The sequence below is a fragment of the Cenococcum geophilum genome (genome assembly GCF_001692895.1).
Source record: "Cenococcum geophilum 1.58 unplaced genomic scaffold K441scaffold_37, whole genome shotgun sequence".
Classification (NCBI taxonomy): domain Eukaryota; kingdom Fungi; phylum Ascomycota; class Dothideomycetes; order Gloniales; family Gloniaceae; genus Cenococcum; species Cenococcum geophilum.
The window spans coordinates 1,330,592-1,346,598 of record NW_027137595.1 but is presented as its reverse complement, the minus strand read 5'-3'; the positions used below and the strand labels follow the sequence as shown (position 1 = coordinate 1,346,598).

General features: G+C 44.3%; 5 protein-coding genes and 1 non-coding gene across 6 annotated transcripts; 3 read left to right on the top strand and 3 right to left on the bottom strand.

Annotated features, from left to right (window-relative positions):
* The first annotated feature begins 6,603 nt into the window (after positions 1 to 6,603).
* K441DRAFT_t26 lies at positions 6,604 to 6,745 on the top strand. The gene has a single exon. It is a non-coding gene; the product is annotated as a tRNA-Val (tRNA).
* A 228-nt stretch (positions 6,746 to 6,973) lies between these two features.
* On the bottom strand, positions 6,974 to 7,526 carry K441DRAFT_201517 (uncharacterized protein). The gene has a single exon (XM_067640484.1). The coding sequence runs from the start codon at positions 7,436 to 7,438 to the stop codon at positions 7,142 to 7,144; it is 297 nt and encodes a 98-aa protein (XP_067501281.1). The 5' UTR covers positions 7,439 to 7,526; the 3' UTR covers positions 6,974 to 7,141.
* On the bottom strand, positions 7,527 to 9,853 carry K441DRAFT_201522 (uncharacterized protein). Its single transcript, XM_067640485.1, has 4 exons — positions 9,730 to 9,853; positions 9,567 to 9,662; positions 8,681 to 9,454; positions 7,527 to 8,620 (listed from the first exon to the last, which is right to left on the bottom strand). Exons 1-4 carry the CDS (start codon positions 9,736 to 9,738, stop codon positions 7,616 to 7,618), a joined length of 1,884 nt encoding a protein of 627 aa, XP_067501280.1. The 5' UTR covers positions 9,739 to 9,853; the 3' UTR covers positions 7,527 to 7,615.
* K441DRAFT_201555 (uncharacterized protein) lies at positions 9,795 to 10,412 on the top strand. The gene has a single exon (XM_067640486.1). The coding sequence runs from the start codon at positions 9,969 to 9,971 to the stop codon at positions 10,338 to 10,340; it is 372 nt and encodes a 123-aa protein (XP_067501279.1). The 5' UTR covers positions 9,795 to 9,968; the 3' UTR covers positions 10,341 to 10,412.
* A 1,376-nt stretch (positions 10,413 to 11,788) lies between these two features.
* K441DRAFT_574000 (uncharacterized protein) lies at positions 11,789 to 13,465 on the bottom strand (the record flags this gene model as incomplete). Its single annotated transcript, XM_067644081.1, has 3 exons — positions 11,789 to 12,002; positions 12,060 to 13,309; positions 13,367 to 13,465. The coding sequence occupies 3 exons, from the start codon at positions 13,463 to 13,465 to the stop codon at positions 11,789 to 11,791; spliced, it is 1,563 nt and encodes a 520-aa protein (XP_067501278.1).
* Positions 13,466 to 13,711: 246 nt separating this feature from the next.
* Positions 13,712 to 15,861, top strand: K441DRAFT_641162 (Vps36-domain-containing protein). The gene is made up of 3 exons (XM_067646642.1): positions 13,712 to 13,884; positions 13,960 to 14,095; positions 14,146 to 15,861. The coding sequence occupies exons 1-3, from the start codon at positions 13,784 to 13,786 to the stop codon at positions 15,769 to 15,771; spliced, it is 1,863 nt and encodes a 620-aa protein (XP_067501277.1). The 5' UTR covers positions 13,712 to 13,783; the 3' UTR covers positions 15,772 to 15,861.
* The last annotated feature ends 146 nt before the right edge of the window (positions 15,862 to 16,007 follow it).

Sequence of the window (16,007 nt, the reverse complement as noted above, 5' to 3'; positions counted from 1 at the left end):
GCGCCGCGTGCTTTCTGTGCTTTATAGGCTTAGATTAATTAATAGTTATACTACTTTAAACTAGCAGAAGGAGCAGATAGCCTAAGAATTAAGGTTTAGCCCATAATCTCTGTGGTATAGGTATATACTAACCTATATATAGGTAAAAATCCGCTTAATAGGTGCAGCTTCTAATACTATTATTATCTATAATAACTTCGACTACCTCTAATAAGTTTAGTATTAAACACTTAGGGATACTAGGACGTTCTATTCGCGCATAACTAGTAAGCTTATCTTTAGTATAAGTATACCTAATAGTAGGCTTTGATAGAGCATACTTCGTACGGATATTTTAATTAAGTTCTTAGATATTATAGAGGCTCTAGGTAATTTATAAGACGAGATATAAAAGTAGATCTTAATAGCTTTAATCTATAAAGCCATTATAGAGGCGTACCTAGGCCTTAATATATTACTTAGTAAAAACCCACGGTTTAAATATCCACGTATACTTTCTATTAATATAATACCTGCTATATAGACGTCTAGGTTTAACCTAGGACCTATTATAACTAGAGAGGCTTCTATATCTAAAACCTATAAGGTACTAAACAACATTTTTCTCCATTAAATAAATCTATAACGCACTGATAAAGCATTTAAGGAGCGACTGTTTCTAATTTATAGTGATCAAAAGACCGTAAAGCTTATTCGGTCATATTAGGGAGAACGTACTAAGTTAATATCCGCCTATAATAGCCTATGTTGGGCTCTGCCTATTCTAGCTCTTTAGCATCTAAAGCTAAACTACCTATATATAGTTATACGGTATTACTATAGTGGTAAGCAATTAGCCTAAGAGTACTCTACGCTATATACCTATATAAACCACCTAGGTTAAAGAAATATCCTAGCTAAGTGTACGCCGTTTTATTATATAGAGGAGCTAATTCTCTATAGCTTCGACGCTTATATTATAGCGTTGCTCTATACTCAGATTAAGGAGTCTTATAACACTAAGTCGCCTATAAATATTAAGCGGTACCTTAAAAGCCTATCTCCGTAACGTCTATTAGTAGTAATTAAGGATATCCGCACAGCGGTTTTTGGTTAGGAAGTCTCTTAGGCGGCTAACTATACTAGCTAGCCTACGGAACTACAGCAAAAGGGTCACCTTAAGTAGGCTAGCAGTACTATATCCTTATAAATACTTTTTAAGCCTGCTAATATAGAGTTTCTAACGCACGTTCGCTTTTTATAACTGGTAGAGACGTATAAGGTCCTTAAGCACGCTATTAAGCTTGCGGATATTAGCCTACTTAGCCGCGTACTCCCCCGCATTTATATCTATTTCGTAGGTAGTTAAAATAAGAACTATCTACTAGAGATATTACGTTTCTTCTAGTTAACTTTAATAGATACTTATTCCCCTAAGCTCTAGCAAGCTATCCTAGTAAATAGTTTAGTAAATATCCGCGGTAAATAGGATAGTTACTACCTAATAGATCTCGACAATAAGCTACTTAATAGGGAGCTAAAGTAGCTTATATATACTCATGGCAATTTAACATTTAACCTAGACTTACTCTTCCGCTAGAGCATTTATATAACTAATTATATAGGGCCACTACGTGCAAAGTTTAAGATTATATTTGGTAAACGGATATCTACTTAATATACTGTTAAATCTCCTATAGCGGATATTTAATCGCTTGCTAATACAATTGCCGAAGGTTCTATTATCTGCCGTTAGGCATGGCAAGCAAAGATAGAAGCGCCGCCTCTATTATAACTAGGTATTAAACGACTTAATTAATCTGCCCTTAACGAGTTTAATTTATAGCTAGGCGGTGATCTTTCCGCTATATTTAATAAGCTTAATCTTTATAATAATAATAATGAGCTAGATGGCTTTATACTCCCTACTAACTTTACTTAAACCTAGCTTTAACCTACGTATAAGTTGCTTAATAAGTAATATAAGATATTAGCTATAAGCTATTACTATAACCGTTTAATATCCGCTATAGTTAGTAGCACTAGTATATATTCCTAAGTAATTAATATTATTAATTAATTAATCTATTTAGTTCCTAGGCCGCGCTTATTAGGGGTATAGGGTATAAGGGGAAGGGGGGGCGTTATCCTAATAAATATTAGCTACTATGGTTATAATATCCGCTTAGCGGATATAAGGTAAACTTACCTAGTATTAGCTAACCCCGCCTAATATTAACTAACCTTACTTAATATTAGCCCGCTATATACTAATTAGCGTTACTATTAATTTTCTATAGTGCTCTTTGCATATATTTACCTCTATTTAATCGCGCTAACTGCCTTTATAGTACTAATAAAGACGTATCTAACTAGTGGGTTACTAGTGGCATAGATATATCTAACGGCTAGTATAAGGGTAATAATAGAGGAGTAGGAGCTAGAGACCTAAGAGTTAGCGAAGGTATAGGTATATCCTCTTCCTAAGTTATTAGTAAGAGGTTTATAGCTAACTGTTAACTAGCCTATAATATATTAGCGCTATAATAAGGCGCTAATTGCTATGGCGCTAATATTTTAAATCTCTTATTTAAAACCTGCGAAGCCTATATAAGAGCCTATAATAAGCGCTTATCTATAGCAGCGTACTACTCTAACGCTTAGGAAAACCGCTTTAATATCTATATAATTAACCTAGAAGAACCTAAGAGTTGCCCTATTTTTTTCTATTTCTGCTTTTGTTCCTTATCTGCTAAAAGCTTAATAAGGGACGGAAGCTCCTTACCGAGGATATTAGGATCCCACTTAGGCATTACTTGCTTTAATAATGCTATATTTAGAACCTACCCTATATTATAAAGGCAATAAAGCTGCTTATCTGGTATAATATAATTAACTATAGGCGTCTATAATATATCCTAATACCTAGCCTCCGCCTATTATATAAACCACTTCTATATATTGCTTAATATAGGCTCCTGGTAGGTTTTCGTAATATCCGCACTATAGCTAGTGCGGATATTATACTCGCAATCTATAAATATTACTAGGTTACAGTTACTATAACATAAGTCTTTACTAATAGTAGACTATAGGTCTCTATAGTGTGTAAGTTATATTATTTATAAGCATACCTAATCCTTATTAACTAGCCGCTATAGGGTAAACGGCAGTTTACTATATAACTGCGCATTAGTTAACCGCTTCTTTAGGCGTAGGGTCGGTATAATAAGCTCTTTAGGTAGGCGTACTATAGAACTACTAGGGCTTAACCTATGCCCGCTTTTTATATCTACTAACTACTTAGTACTAACTAATGCTATAGATAAAGCATCGCCCGCAATATCCGTAGTCTCTACATTTTGTTGCCTGCGGATATTATTACGCAGCGCACTTATATAAAGATCGCCTATACACTAAGGTTGTGTATGCTTAGAACCACCTAATTTATTATAAGGACCCCGCTAGCGGCTCTTAACTATAAAGATTGCTTTGCCTAAGAGGCCTTCTCCTTAGCCTACCTGGCTAAACCGCTATGCTAGTATATTATAGGATTTGTGGCGAGGTATTCTATATTAGATTAAATGGTAGATATCTAGGACATTTACACTATATACTACTACATCTAATATAATAAAAATTTAAATTCGAGACGTTGGGCGCGCGTATTTGGTGTATAAGCGGTCTTTATTAATATCCGTAAGCGTTATATAGTAGCTCTATACCGCTTCTCTAGTAATAGCAGCATTATAACTATGATGGATTAACTAGCTGCGAATAGTATTATAATAGGCAGCTATCTACTCCTTAGAATTAAAGAAGATAATCGTCTTTAGAATTAGCTAAAGTTAATTAAACTATTAGCGGTATATCTACTATACGGATATTAAGCGGCTTTTTAATTGCTTACCTTTTCCTTAGTTATTATTACTAGCAGTATATAAATACACTAGAGTAGTAGTAATAGTAAAGTAAAGAGCTTAAAAGTCCTTCTTCTCTAGCGCGGTTATAACCCTCTATATAATCTTTAGCTCCGGCTAATTAATTAGGGTTTTAATAACTTATATATTAGGTTTAAACCTAGCTAGCTTATATATAGTCCAAAACGTAGATAGGTTTAGTATTACAGTATATATAAACTAAGGCTTATTAACTAAGACTAAACGTACTTTAAAAAGTTGTGTGTACGCTATACGGAAGGTCTCTCCCTAATTAGTAAGTAGGTGTACTTTATTAACCACTATAAGGGCAACATAGGAACGAAATATTGGGTCTATTAGAACCTTATATAGCTTATTACTAACTAAAAGCTCTAGGGAGATAAGGATATATATATAGCTGCCTATGCGGATATCCTTAATTAGCTCAGCGGATATTGTTTTCTCTTATATATAAATAGGTCGAATATAAGGTAGCTTTATAATCTTTTTTACTTACTCTAACCCAATTGCGTTAAGTAGAAGAATAATAATAATAACTATATTAGGTATAAGATATAGTAGTGCTTATATTATTATACTCTTACTAAAAAATGTTTTTGCTATAAGTATAAGATCTCGCCGCTTAAATATCAGCACCCTTAGGGCCTCAAGCTGCTCTGTATAACCACGGTATAAATATATCTCCGTAATAGCTTCATCTAGCTTACTTATTTAAAGTTTATAAGAGCTGCTTATAAGCTAGGGTAGCTCCCTCTATAGGCTATATAGCCGTAGAGACCGCTAGAAATCCATTTTAATATAATCCCTAGCCTATTGCGTACTACTAGCTTATTAATCTACTTAACTGGCTTATAGTTTATAACCTTTTTATCTTATTTACTTTAATAGAGGTATTAGTAAATAGCGCTTAAAAGCAGTAGAGGGAGAATAGAGGGTTAAATAAAGGTAGGGAGGACTTAAACACGTTATAATAGATAGATCTTAATAGGTTTTAATTATTAGATTATGGATATAATGGATAGAGAGTAAGTGGTTAAGATTAACACGTCGTTAATACGGATATTACTGATTATTTACTTTAGTAAACCGCGTTATAGCTATTTTAAAATTAATATTAGGAACGGGAAGGTGGGGAGACTTCTTATATAAACTATTTAATTTGCCGGAGCCTAGTGTATAATTAATGGATTTTTTAAGCTACCTAAACTTATTGTAAGAATAAGAAGTAAATATCCGTAATATTAGCCATGCGGATATCGCGACGTGCTTTACAAATGTTGGCTAAAGTGTCTTAGACCACACAGGGACAGATGGCCTAAACTGGTTTAGTGCCATCGGGCTAGATTTATCCGGCGTCCCATGTGGTCTGAGCATGCTGAGACAAGTATATATTCTCATCCTTTGAGACTACTCTACCTTATGGAGTCCTCACACCACTATACACCTGCATTCCCGTGTAACAGAGTTTAGTGTAATAGCAATTGGAATAAAGCAAAGGAAGAAAAGAGCAGTACATATACATTAAAGAAGTAGGCCTGAGGTGGAATACTGCACAAGATAGCCCCTATCTCTCACACGATCTATTTGTGGATGTGACAGAGGATTGCATAGTCCGAAGGATGGATTCTACCCTATCTACCCTAGGTCCAGGGTAGAAAGCTGAAACCTTCACGTTACACAGCATGACGATGGGAGCATGTCGGTGTTTTTTCCCTCCTCTTTTGCCAAAGCGATACTGGGAGTCTGCTACAGATATGATTTAGCCCGTTTAGATCATCCTCTCGCTCCTTTCTGTCGGGTGCCCCTGATAGCACCTCTACTTCTACTCCATATCTTGAATCTAGAGGCAGTGGTGTAGTAACAGGCTTGTCGAAAGTGCGGTCGTACTTCAATCAGACTTTAATATCGCTATTTTTGTTCTTTGATACTGGAATTGATAGTGTTTGAAAGGCGCGATAGGCATAATTCATGCTTCTGGCTCTGCTTATACTAAGTGTAACTTACTGGTTCTATATATTTTTGTAATAACGAAAAGCAATGGGGGAATAATTGCCAGTAGAACATGCACCACCTCTACGCATGAAGCTAGTTCTTCTATGGATGGGCGTCAGTATGGGGTTTCTGTTCGGTACGAGACATACTTGTGAACCCCATCTGCGGTCCTTTGTGTGGGTATTTAGGCTGGGTTGACAAGAAAATACCACAGTCTAAGAGCAGTGTTGTAATTCCGGGCGCGACAGGTAGGCTCACATTAGTACAATACGAGAGTCCTAGAGAGACGCTATGCTGTAAGTTATACTAGCAATGAACGGAACTCTCCATTCCTTTGTTAATGGGCAAAAAACCCAATCTTGGACTTCTTCAGTCCTCCTACCACAACAGGTCCACTCAAGCACCTCAAGGGTTGATCCAAGTCCTTAAACACTTGCATTTCCTATTCCTAGCCTGAATCCAGTCCTTAAACATAATAGTTAGGAAGTACTCTAGCACATTTTAGAGTTTATTTACTGGCGTTGTTATTTCTTCCTACATGCCCGTTACGCCATCTTAGTTTTCACTTCGGCTACCCACGGTTCTGGAAACTGAACACTAAAAGACTTACATACCCAGCTTTTATGTCTTCCACAGTAATCACTGCTAATTATAAGTGTACATGTATTAAAATTTTTTAGTTCTCGTTCAATCCGTTGTGGTCTAGGGGCTAGGATTGTAAGTAGCCTCAACAACACCTTATACATACGAATTAACAATTAAATAGTGCCGCTCTCATTCTTAAGAGCTTAAAAAGTGCCGGCAAGGCCCGGGTTCGATTCCCGGCGACGGAACTTCTTTTTACCTCTTCATGCTTCATAGGCACCTTATGCTTTTTGCGTATCAACAATTAGGGTCGTCCGGATTAAGACCTAGACTCGGCATCTAGGAGGCTTCCAGGGCGTGGAGAAGTCCAAGAATAAATGTATTCACCAGCAATTACCCCTTACGCCCCCTGAAAAACATCCCCACTAAGCGATTTTGGTACTCAACCAGATGTATCCAGAGAAAAAGGACAAGCAGACTCTCGCAAGCCAAGTCAAACGCGCCTTCACTACCTTCACTATCCAGAAAATAGCTACCGTGACAAGTTTTTCCCTGACCTTTACACCTCAGCTAAAACCTTCCGCTCCCCAAAGACAAAGCAAAATGACATGCAACACAACAACGCAAATCCCAAACTCTTGTAGTCATACCGTCCATCCAACAACTAGATCATACCCGAATTCCGCGTATCCTCCGGTGAATAAGCCACAGATAAAGAAACACTGGTGATACCGATACCGACCGAAACCCCATCGAAGAAAACGAGAGCAGACCCAAGAGACAAAAGAAACACCCGTATAGCAAAGAACGCTCGATACGCCGAATGCACCGGAGACGCCGCGAGCCGATCCAGGGATAGCATGTCCGAAACGCGAGCGGTCTGAAAAAAAAAGGGTAGAAAAAGGTGAATTCGGTTTCGTGATCGGGGATGCGCAGACCATATGATCCTGCCGTCCCCTAAGCTCGCTCTAGAGACCGCCTCTTACCCACCACCCACCCATATAAAAAAAAGATTCAACTAGGCTAGGAGCTCGCCCTACCTCGGAATCTTAGAAGCGAAGAAACGAAAGATAGCCACGAAAGATAGTCACTACAGCGTCTTGCTTAGAAACTCCATTTTACCTCATAGCAGTTACACTTAGCGTCAGCTTTGGATTCCTATCCACTGCCACAGCCAAATCATCGTCATTCTCGATGGGATAAAACCGCCCTTCAATCTCATCCCTGTACTCCACAGCCAACTCTTCCTGATCCTCTTCCTCTGGCCGCTCCAGCGCTCGTCGCTCTTTCAGCTTCTTATATAAGTCGTCGAAGCGGAAGGTCTGGGGCATGCGGATAATGGCGCAGTTATCTTCCTCGAACCAGACTTTAATCTTGAGTGCTGCACCATTTAGGGTGGACGTAGCTGAGCTTATGACAGAGCCCTGTCGTAGCGTGGGTGCTGGTGCGGAGAGATCGGATTGGGTGCGGTAGTGTTGGGATGCATTTGGTTGTTGACCGGATATGGAGGCCTGGCCGCGCTGGTGGTTTGCCTGAGATGGATAGGAGGCGTTGGAATAAGCTGTTTGCGGAGTTGTGGATTGGAGATGGTCGGCAGAAGATTGACGGGAGTCACCTTGTGAGGGGCCTGAGGATTGCTGAGAGGTTTGCGATAACCGATACTCCTCTGCAACAACGACATCCGGATCGATTTCGTAGTCACCTTGACGAGGAGCGAAGAAGTTTTTGACTAATGTACCCTGCGTAATGTGAGGCCCTAGTTTCAGGAGATTCTTAATATATTCATCGAGATTAGCTCGACGGCCGTTAGAGATGTTGTCGGTTACGTATGTGACTGGTCCAGGCATAAATGGCAAAGTCCGCTCGGTGTCCTTGACAGTGCCAGCTTCGACAGGGAAAGCTGCGATGAGCTGAATCTGGAGGTCGTAAAAGTCTTGATACAGGCGTTGAAGCTCCCAATGCCTGCCATCCTCCATCTGACATTCAATAATAAACCAGAAAATATCATCTGCGAAACAATACCGCGGAACACATGCTTTTACCGGAGCAAGGAGCCCTGAAGCGGAATTGCGAAATTGCTGTTGGTTTTGATATGAGCTGGGGCTTCGAGAATGTGAAATCGTCTATGAAACAAACCCGGTCAGCTTCGAGAACGGAGAAAAGAAGAATTAGGCAATACCTACAGAGTTCCCTTGATGAATACCATTAGCGTCGTACCCGGCCTGACTCTTGCTACCCAAACTCATCCGGTCCATACCTTGCTGTAGTGATTGTGCAGAGTTAGACTCGAGTTTTCCAAGAGGAATACTGCCGTTTTTGTAGTCTGCAGCCATCTTCTTCCATTCCTCGACCTTTGGTACTCCGGCTCTCTGGACCGCCTCTTGCGCATCGGGCACGGCTTGCCCTGTTGCCATGTCTCTGATCTCGATGAAAGACGCTGGAATTAGGCCCGGGCCTCCGAGTCGGGTAATAGGTTTTGCGACAAACCATTCCGGATTTGATTGCGCAATGACGATAATGGCTTCTCCCTCCTTCGCTTCCAACTCGTCCGGTCTCTCGGCCTTGAAATCGTACATTACTATGCCATAAACCATAGCCCCAGGGCCTTTCCCTAGAGCCTTTGATATGCGTATTGGTTTTGGTCCTTCGTTTTCGATGCCATTTGCGCTGCTGCCTGCTGAGGTTTTTTCTGCGTAGCCGGAATCGTGTCCTGCGCTGGGTTGACTTGATGGAATCGACTTTGTAGAGCTTCCGCTGTCCCTCACAGTCTTCCCCACCGGCTCAAAATATGTCACTGGCACAAGGCCTCTCGTGCCCTGCAATGGATTGCATGCTTCATACCAATCCGTATCGTTTTCTCGGCCCACAACGTGTAGAAAATCGCCTTGGGAAAAGCTGAGGTAGCCAGAGTTTGGATTCGTATCCGGAGCCTGATAGTCATAGAGCGCTTTAATGACCTAAATAGGAACAAGGCGAAGGGGGTCAGCTCGAGTCCGGTTATGGTCATGCAGCCTCGCTGCCTAAGGAGTTATTTGGCGGGGAAGGCGGGTGATGATGATTGCTACACACCTTTTTGGGGGGTACAATTGCTATTGCGTCTTTGGGGGGTATTGAGATGTGGTGGGCCTTAACGTCCGCCTTGTCTCCCTTCATTGATCTTCGGAACTGCGGAGCATTCAGCACGGTGTCACCCACGGCAAAATCCGTGAAGCCGTATGATTGCGGAGCATACCTTCACCATTGTGGCGGTCGTAGCGCACTTGTCGCGAGAATAATGAGAGCTTCTGTGTATGCTCGATGGGAGTCGGTGGTTCTCTGTTGACGTGATGGTGGAGAGGGATCTGCTCGGTGAGGCGCGGGTGGGTTCTGTAGCAGGAAGAAAAACCAGTAGATTGGCGTGCTTGGGCCGCTGGTACAAGGAGCGTCAGGTGGAGATGAGCAACGCCGCGCGGGAGCCTTGTCGCGGTCGTGATGCGGGAGAAGGCAGTCTGCTGGGGGATGGAGATTTGGTCAAGATGGCTTTCCGAATTGCTGCAGTGTCCACATAGGAGAAATGAGAGGGCGAGAGGGGAGTTCTGGCTTACCCTTGCAGGGACCCTTGAAAGGCGAAGCCTCTTAGGCTCGTGGCTGCGACACAACGGGATCGCACAAGGCTCACAGGAAGCCTGCTTGAGTCTTGCGTGGGGCGTCTTTGTTGGGCGCGCACGATGGAAGTTGCGATGGGAGCTGAGCGCTGGGCTGCAGGCAAAGGTGCGGCCTCGAGATGCGGTAAAGGCGGGAGAGACGGATCTGAGGAGAGACGCGGGGAGCACCCAGGTAATAGATGGCTTTAGATGGCTTTAGATGGACCTTTCTACACACTTGCCTTGACTTGACTCTTCCGTCGTGCGATTGGGGCTACGGACGACAAGCCTGGTGGCCGCCCTCCGGGTTGCTTGCTTGCTGCAGCTGTGGGTTGCGGCAACGCAGGTCCACTGCTTGCCTCTAGCTAAATTGCCGCCCATTTTTCTTTTTTAATATTTCCTTCTGCCTTATGAAGCCGCGACAGCCTGGGATTTGTCCCGAAAAAATGAACAAACACCAACAAGACCCTTCCTGGGCACTGTGTAGTCCGCTTCAAACAGCGCCTGGCCGCGCAATGACCATGCCGGCCCTCTCTGCGATTACCACGGTACTTTTGCACCTGTCAGTCCGTAGCGTACCTTTTAACAACCCCCAAGGGTGGAGGCGCGCCGTTGGCAAATCAGGATTCAGCATTGGGCATTTCGTCCACCGGGTCTACAGGGTCATCGGGGCACCCGTTCACTGTCACCACACACACGCGTCAATTACACGAAAGCCAACATAAGCAGCGCGAGTAGACCTCCCATTCCGCGCCGTAAGCCCTAGAATGTGGGAAAAACAGCGCCGTTGAAAAAATAGGTCAGAGCTAGCATTCCCGCCGCCCTTGACGAATCATCAAACCGAACACCATCTTTCCAACATGATTGGCTTCCACTTGCGCCCCAAAAATTTATCCATCAAAGATTGGTGTACACGCCGAAAACAATGCATGCCGCCCAGAGAAGCGCTCAGGCCGACCTACACTTTGCTAGTGTCCCAAGAAGACGTGTAAACCAAGTCAAAATAGCACGAAACCCAGCACAAGAAAAAAGCATACCGTCAGATTTGTCATTCCATGTCCTCTGATATTCGCGCGCTAAGCACGTGGGAGGTAGCAACAAGGCGTTCCAACAGCCTTGTTCTTGACACAAAGAACCATCTTGGTGGAACCCTCAAGCCTTTATGTTAAACTCATCCCGGCCAGTCGTCGGAAGAGACTAGACCTAGAATAGGGGTTCTGCTTTTTCGCCTTTTGACAACGCTTGTCCCACGTCGCCTAATACGTCACACTGGTGACGTATTCAGACCTCGAAATGGGTACCGGCCCCAGTCTGCATCTAGCCCTGTAGGCCGAGAATGCAGTTCCGAGACGTGAAACGTCTGAGGCTATGATAAAGAAGGTTCTCGCAACACTGCATGAAGCGGGAACCCCACGGTCCGGTCGGCAAAATTCCGCCGAAACGAAGTAGCGCCTTGCGGATGTTGAAACAAAACAACTGAGCCCGCAAAATAAAAGAGTAAGATGAATATATGGCTAATGGCATGATGAAAGTAATAGAATGTCGAGAAAGGCGAAATAGGATCGAAGAAGTTTTCACGGGATCATGGTAATGATCGTCGCGTAATAATATACTCGAAAATCAAGGACGGCGAGATGCATAGCTTGCCGCTACGCCGCTTCATCAGGGTCATATTTGGCCTTTAATGTCTACTTTGCTGAAAGCTGCACCGCGCAAAGATTCGAACAACAGCCCGGCTTTGCCCGTGAGCAACCGGACGTCCTCGTCTGCCTCTTTAAGAAGGTCTTGCGCGTTGTGCTCGCATAGAAACTCTATGCAGTCAGAATCCGATTCGAAGCCAAGTTCTTCGGTGAGAAATCTAATTTTCACGTCCGGCTTGTAACTGTCAAACGGTTAGCTATCTGCAAACACACTACTTGAGCAATGGAAAATTACTTACGCTTTGCAAATGTTAGCGAGAGCTGCCAGGCGCTCGCGCTCAATGAACATGTCCATCAAGTAAGCACCCATATTCGGTGAATCAAGATATAACCGAAAAAACCTATGGTAATTGCCCAAAGCTAGCGCAGACCGTACGTCTAACGCATGCTTGACGGCATGATGTCTTTTGTCTGCGGGGGTTAGATCTGCCAGCACGTCGTTCATGTCGGTCCGGTTGCACGTATGAATGAAATAGAGAATACGATAAGCCAGGAATTCCTCGGGATGTCCTCCAAGCTTTTGCGAATACAGCGCCCGCAATTGCGTCTGACACTGATTATACTCACCCATATCCCCCTTCTCTAATGCAATTCTTGCATGGATCTCGTAGACGGTGACGGTGAACTCGTTCTTGATGTGTTGAACTGTCAAATCCTGGCGTAGTGACTTAAACTGGTCGCAGATGTAACCGTAGTTGTTCTCATTACGCCACTTTGTCTTTAAGAGCTCCAAGGTTTTTTCTAAGACGGGCAAGGGACGAACGGTTTGGGGCTTTGGTGGTGCGGTTAAACGGAAATATTTCTTCTCCAAATCTTGGCATGTTCCCACAACAGGGCCAGTACTGACTTCATTTTCGGAGTCATCTCGAGGGGATGCCCAGGGTTGCGGCGATTGACTCATGGGCTTCGCAAGCTGGAAGCGTTGTTTCCGCTTCTCCAGCTCGGCTTGCGGGAACTTACTTGAACCTTTTCCTGCGATGGTATCCTGGTTTTTGCGTTGGCGTTTATCGACACGGTCCGCCTGGCCTTGGTTTGCATAGGTGATACGATCTTCAAACACATTACGGCTGTTAGTTTTTCTCCATGGGGGTTGATTATCATCGACAGGGTCGGTCAGCGGTACATCGCTAGACTTTCGTTTCTTGAGTGGGGGAGATAATGATACGTTGTTAGTCTGCCCATTGAAATTATTCACCCGGTCGGAGGTGGAACCATTTGCCCAAACACTCTTATTTCCATCCACTCCTAAAGCCATCTTTCTATCTTGCAATATGAAATGTTGAGGAAGTGGATGGCAGTTCCAGTCCACTTCGAGTAGCGTGTTATTTTCAGCCGCCTCTGAAATAATCTGTTTCAGCTTTTTCTCCATGTCCTCGCGTTCGATACCAGGCACAGTGGCCTCTGGAGCAAACGATCGTTGGACATATTCACGGACCCCTTGAGGCCAGTCTACTTTCCTCGGTGCTGGTTTAGATTCAGGTGCTGATTTCTGAGCGCTACGGTTAGCATCGCGCATTCCCGTAATTGCTGGGCGCGATGAACTCACTTCGGGTTCAGGGCGGGTAAAAGTGCGCCGGGGCGGTACGGCGGTGTATGCTGGTGCAGGTGGTTGTTGTCGCCACGGCACTGCAGCTGGAGTGGACATGATGAGTAGAAGAACGTGACCTAGCGAGGACTACGCCTCCAAAGACAAAGGTGTAGAGAGCACGGCGAGATTAAGAAAAGCCTTGATGAGGGAGTGGTTTAGTGAAGTCGGTGTGGACTGGTGAGTGGGAAAGGGAAGGTGGTCTGGCACGTTGTAGAGCGAACTAAAAGGGTGCCAAGATATTAGTCAGCTATCAGCCCAATCAAGGCTTTCAATATGATAATGGCTTCAATTAGAGTGATTGGACAGCCCCGAGCAAACGACGAGAGATATCGACCTCTGCGTGGTCGAAAGTTCTGCTCGACCCAGATGTCCTGAATGTTTCTTCACCAGCTTGACCTCACTACTGCTCTGCGTCCTTCCCTTCTGCCGGAGGAGACTTTATTGTTTGTCCAAGATGCCGTTGGACTCTACGAAGGGTAAGTCACTCTGTTACTGAAGCTCATGGTTCATGAGGTAGTCGTAAGCGGTGTTAATTATGAGGATTGGTGTAGGAAATATAAGATTCCCCAATATCAAAACGGTCATGCATACCTGACGTCGCATCGGGCTTGTTACGTTGACAACGAAGAGCCGAGAAAATGTTCCGTTGCAATCGACTTAAAGGATGTTGAGCGTCCTGAATTTTATGTGAGGATGCTCTGATCTTTTCGAGAAGATCAGACCTAATGTATCAATAGGCAGGATTCCTCAAATCATCCCCAAAGATAACGCTCTACCCTAAGCCATCCAAGCGACTCTCCCTTTCAACTCGCGGCCCTCCTATCCTACCAGGGAGCAACACGACAAGCAGCCCGATTTCGACAACACCGGAAAGGTATGGAAGTCCACTACGCTCTCTTGCGCCTTCTCCAGCCCCCGCGCCTGCGACCAGTGCCACCTGGATATGTCCAATCTGCTCGTTCTCTAATCCTGTACCGTCGAATTTCGACCCCGCGACTGCGAACGCCCATACTCCGCTTCCTCCGTGCCTTGCATGTGGAATAAAACCGCCTTTAGTCCATGTGGTAAAAGCTGCAATAACAGCCATGACAAACCGGCAAAGTTCACCGATTGCCCCAACACCGCAAAGAGTTTTTAACGATCATGGGAATTTTATATCCGCGGCTAGCTCAAGCAACGATTTATCTACATCTGCACCCGCTACTTCCTTTCAATGCCCTCGATGCACTTTCCAGAATCATCCTTCTCTACTATCGTGTGAAATATGTGGGGCTTCTTTGATATCCATCGCGGATAAACGCCTTGAGCTCGCCCGAAATGGCGGAAGGTCAGATTCACCTGGACCGTCTTTGACAAATTTACCACTCCAAGGTGAGTCGATAGAGTGTATCAAGTTCTCCTTCCGTAGTGGCGGAGAGAAAATATTCTACGAACGCTTAAAAAACGCACTGGTGCAACGCAAGTGGTTGCTTCAAAGCGCCCCACCTATCCCAAAACCAAACCGATCTTCAGGAGTGTTCGAAGATGGATATGCTCCTGTTTCTGACCAAAGCGAAAGAGATCCAGAGCGCAACAAAGTTGTTGGTATTGCCGGACTTGAACGAAGAGGCTTGGAGCAAAGGAAGAATAACGAGTTGATGATTGGAACGGCATTTGAGGACCTAGAAGCCCTTATGACATCTGCTAAGGAAATTGTTGCTCTCGCGGAGTCGTTCGCTTCTCAAGCCAACTTGGGCACAAATGGCAATTCAGAAGCCAGTGCACTACTCTCGCAATCCGCATCTGCGCTTGGGCTCGTCACTACGAAGGACATGCTTGGGTCGGGCTCGGATTCGCTATACGTATCTGAGCTGTCTAGGAATCTCGCGGAGTTACTGACTGACGATACAAGGGGAATATTGAAAAGGGAAGGCGGCATCATAACTCTAGTAGATCTGTGGGCTCTCTTCAATCGCGCAAGAGGCGGAGTTGAATTGGTAAGCCCAACGGACTTTGAAAAAGCCGCGCGACTTTGGGACAAGCTTAAACTACCAGTGCGCCTACGGCGATTCAAGAGCGGCCTTTTGGTAGTGCAGGGACGCGATAGAACAGACGAAAAGACTATTGCCAGTTTACTCTCGTGGCTTCGAGAACTACACTACGAGCCACCTGCTAGCGAGATTCCTTGGGATTGGCGTTTGTATGGGAGAGGTGTCACTGCACAGGAGGCTGCGGAAAAATTCGGCTGGAGTGTAGGAGTGGCAAGTGAAGAGCTTGAAATGGCCGAGGAGAAGGGTGTACTGTGTCGAGAGCAAGGATTGGATGGCTTACGGTTCTGGGAGAATTGGCTGGTCAACATGCCAGCAGATAGCATCGGAGGCTGATCTTGGACGAATTCACCCGTGACTACATGCATGATAGGAATAGACGTCAGCTTTGATAAGAATATTCGGAGAAACAGCCGTACGTCCGGTATATTTCGGTGTCTTGCGCGTGTTTTCCCTATCCGGGAGCTTTGCCCGATTGGTAGCCGAAGTCGGCGTGTCGGCCTCTTGCGGCTTAGAATTTCTTGGATGACTCCATTACTGTCATAACCATCATAAGAGCAATTGTTAACCCA

What these genes read in the sequence shown, in the direction of transcription:
- K441DRAFT_201522 (XM_067640485.1), bottom strand. An exon ending in CAATTGTACCCCCCAAAAAG is followed by an intron (nt 9,455 to 9,566) that starts GTGTGTAGCAAT and finishes GTTCCTATTTAG; the next exon opens with GTCATTAAAGCGCTCTATGA. An exon ending in GTATTCATCAAGGGAACTCT is followed by an intron (nt 8,621 to 8,680) that starts GTAGGTATTGCC and finishes TTTGTTTCATAG; the next exon opens with ACGATTTCACATTCTCGAAG.
- K441DRAFT_641162 (XM_067646642.1), top strand. Translation starts at nt 13,784, where the DNA reads ATGTTTCTTCACCAGCTTGACCTCACTACTGCTCTGCGTCCTTCCCTT. An exon ending in GCCGTTGGACTCTACGAAGG is followed by an intron (nt 13,885 to 13,959) that starts GTAAGTCACTCT and finishes GGATTGGTGTAG; the next exon opens with GAAATATAAGATTCCCCAAT. An exon ending in TTGAGCGTCCTGAATTTTAT is followed by an intron (nt 14,096 to 14,145) that starts GTGAGGATGCTC and finishes ATGTATCAATAG; the next exon opens with GCAGGATTCCTCAAATCATC.
- K441DRAFT_201555 (XM_067640486.1), top strand. Translation starts at nt 9,969, where the DNA reads ATGCGGGAGAAGGCAGTCTGCTGGGGGATGGAGATTTGGTCAAGATGG.
- K441DRAFT_201517 (XM_067640484.1), bottom strand. Translation starts at nt 7,438, where the DNA reads ATGGTCTGCGCATCCCCGATCACGAAACCGAATTCACCTTTTTCTACC.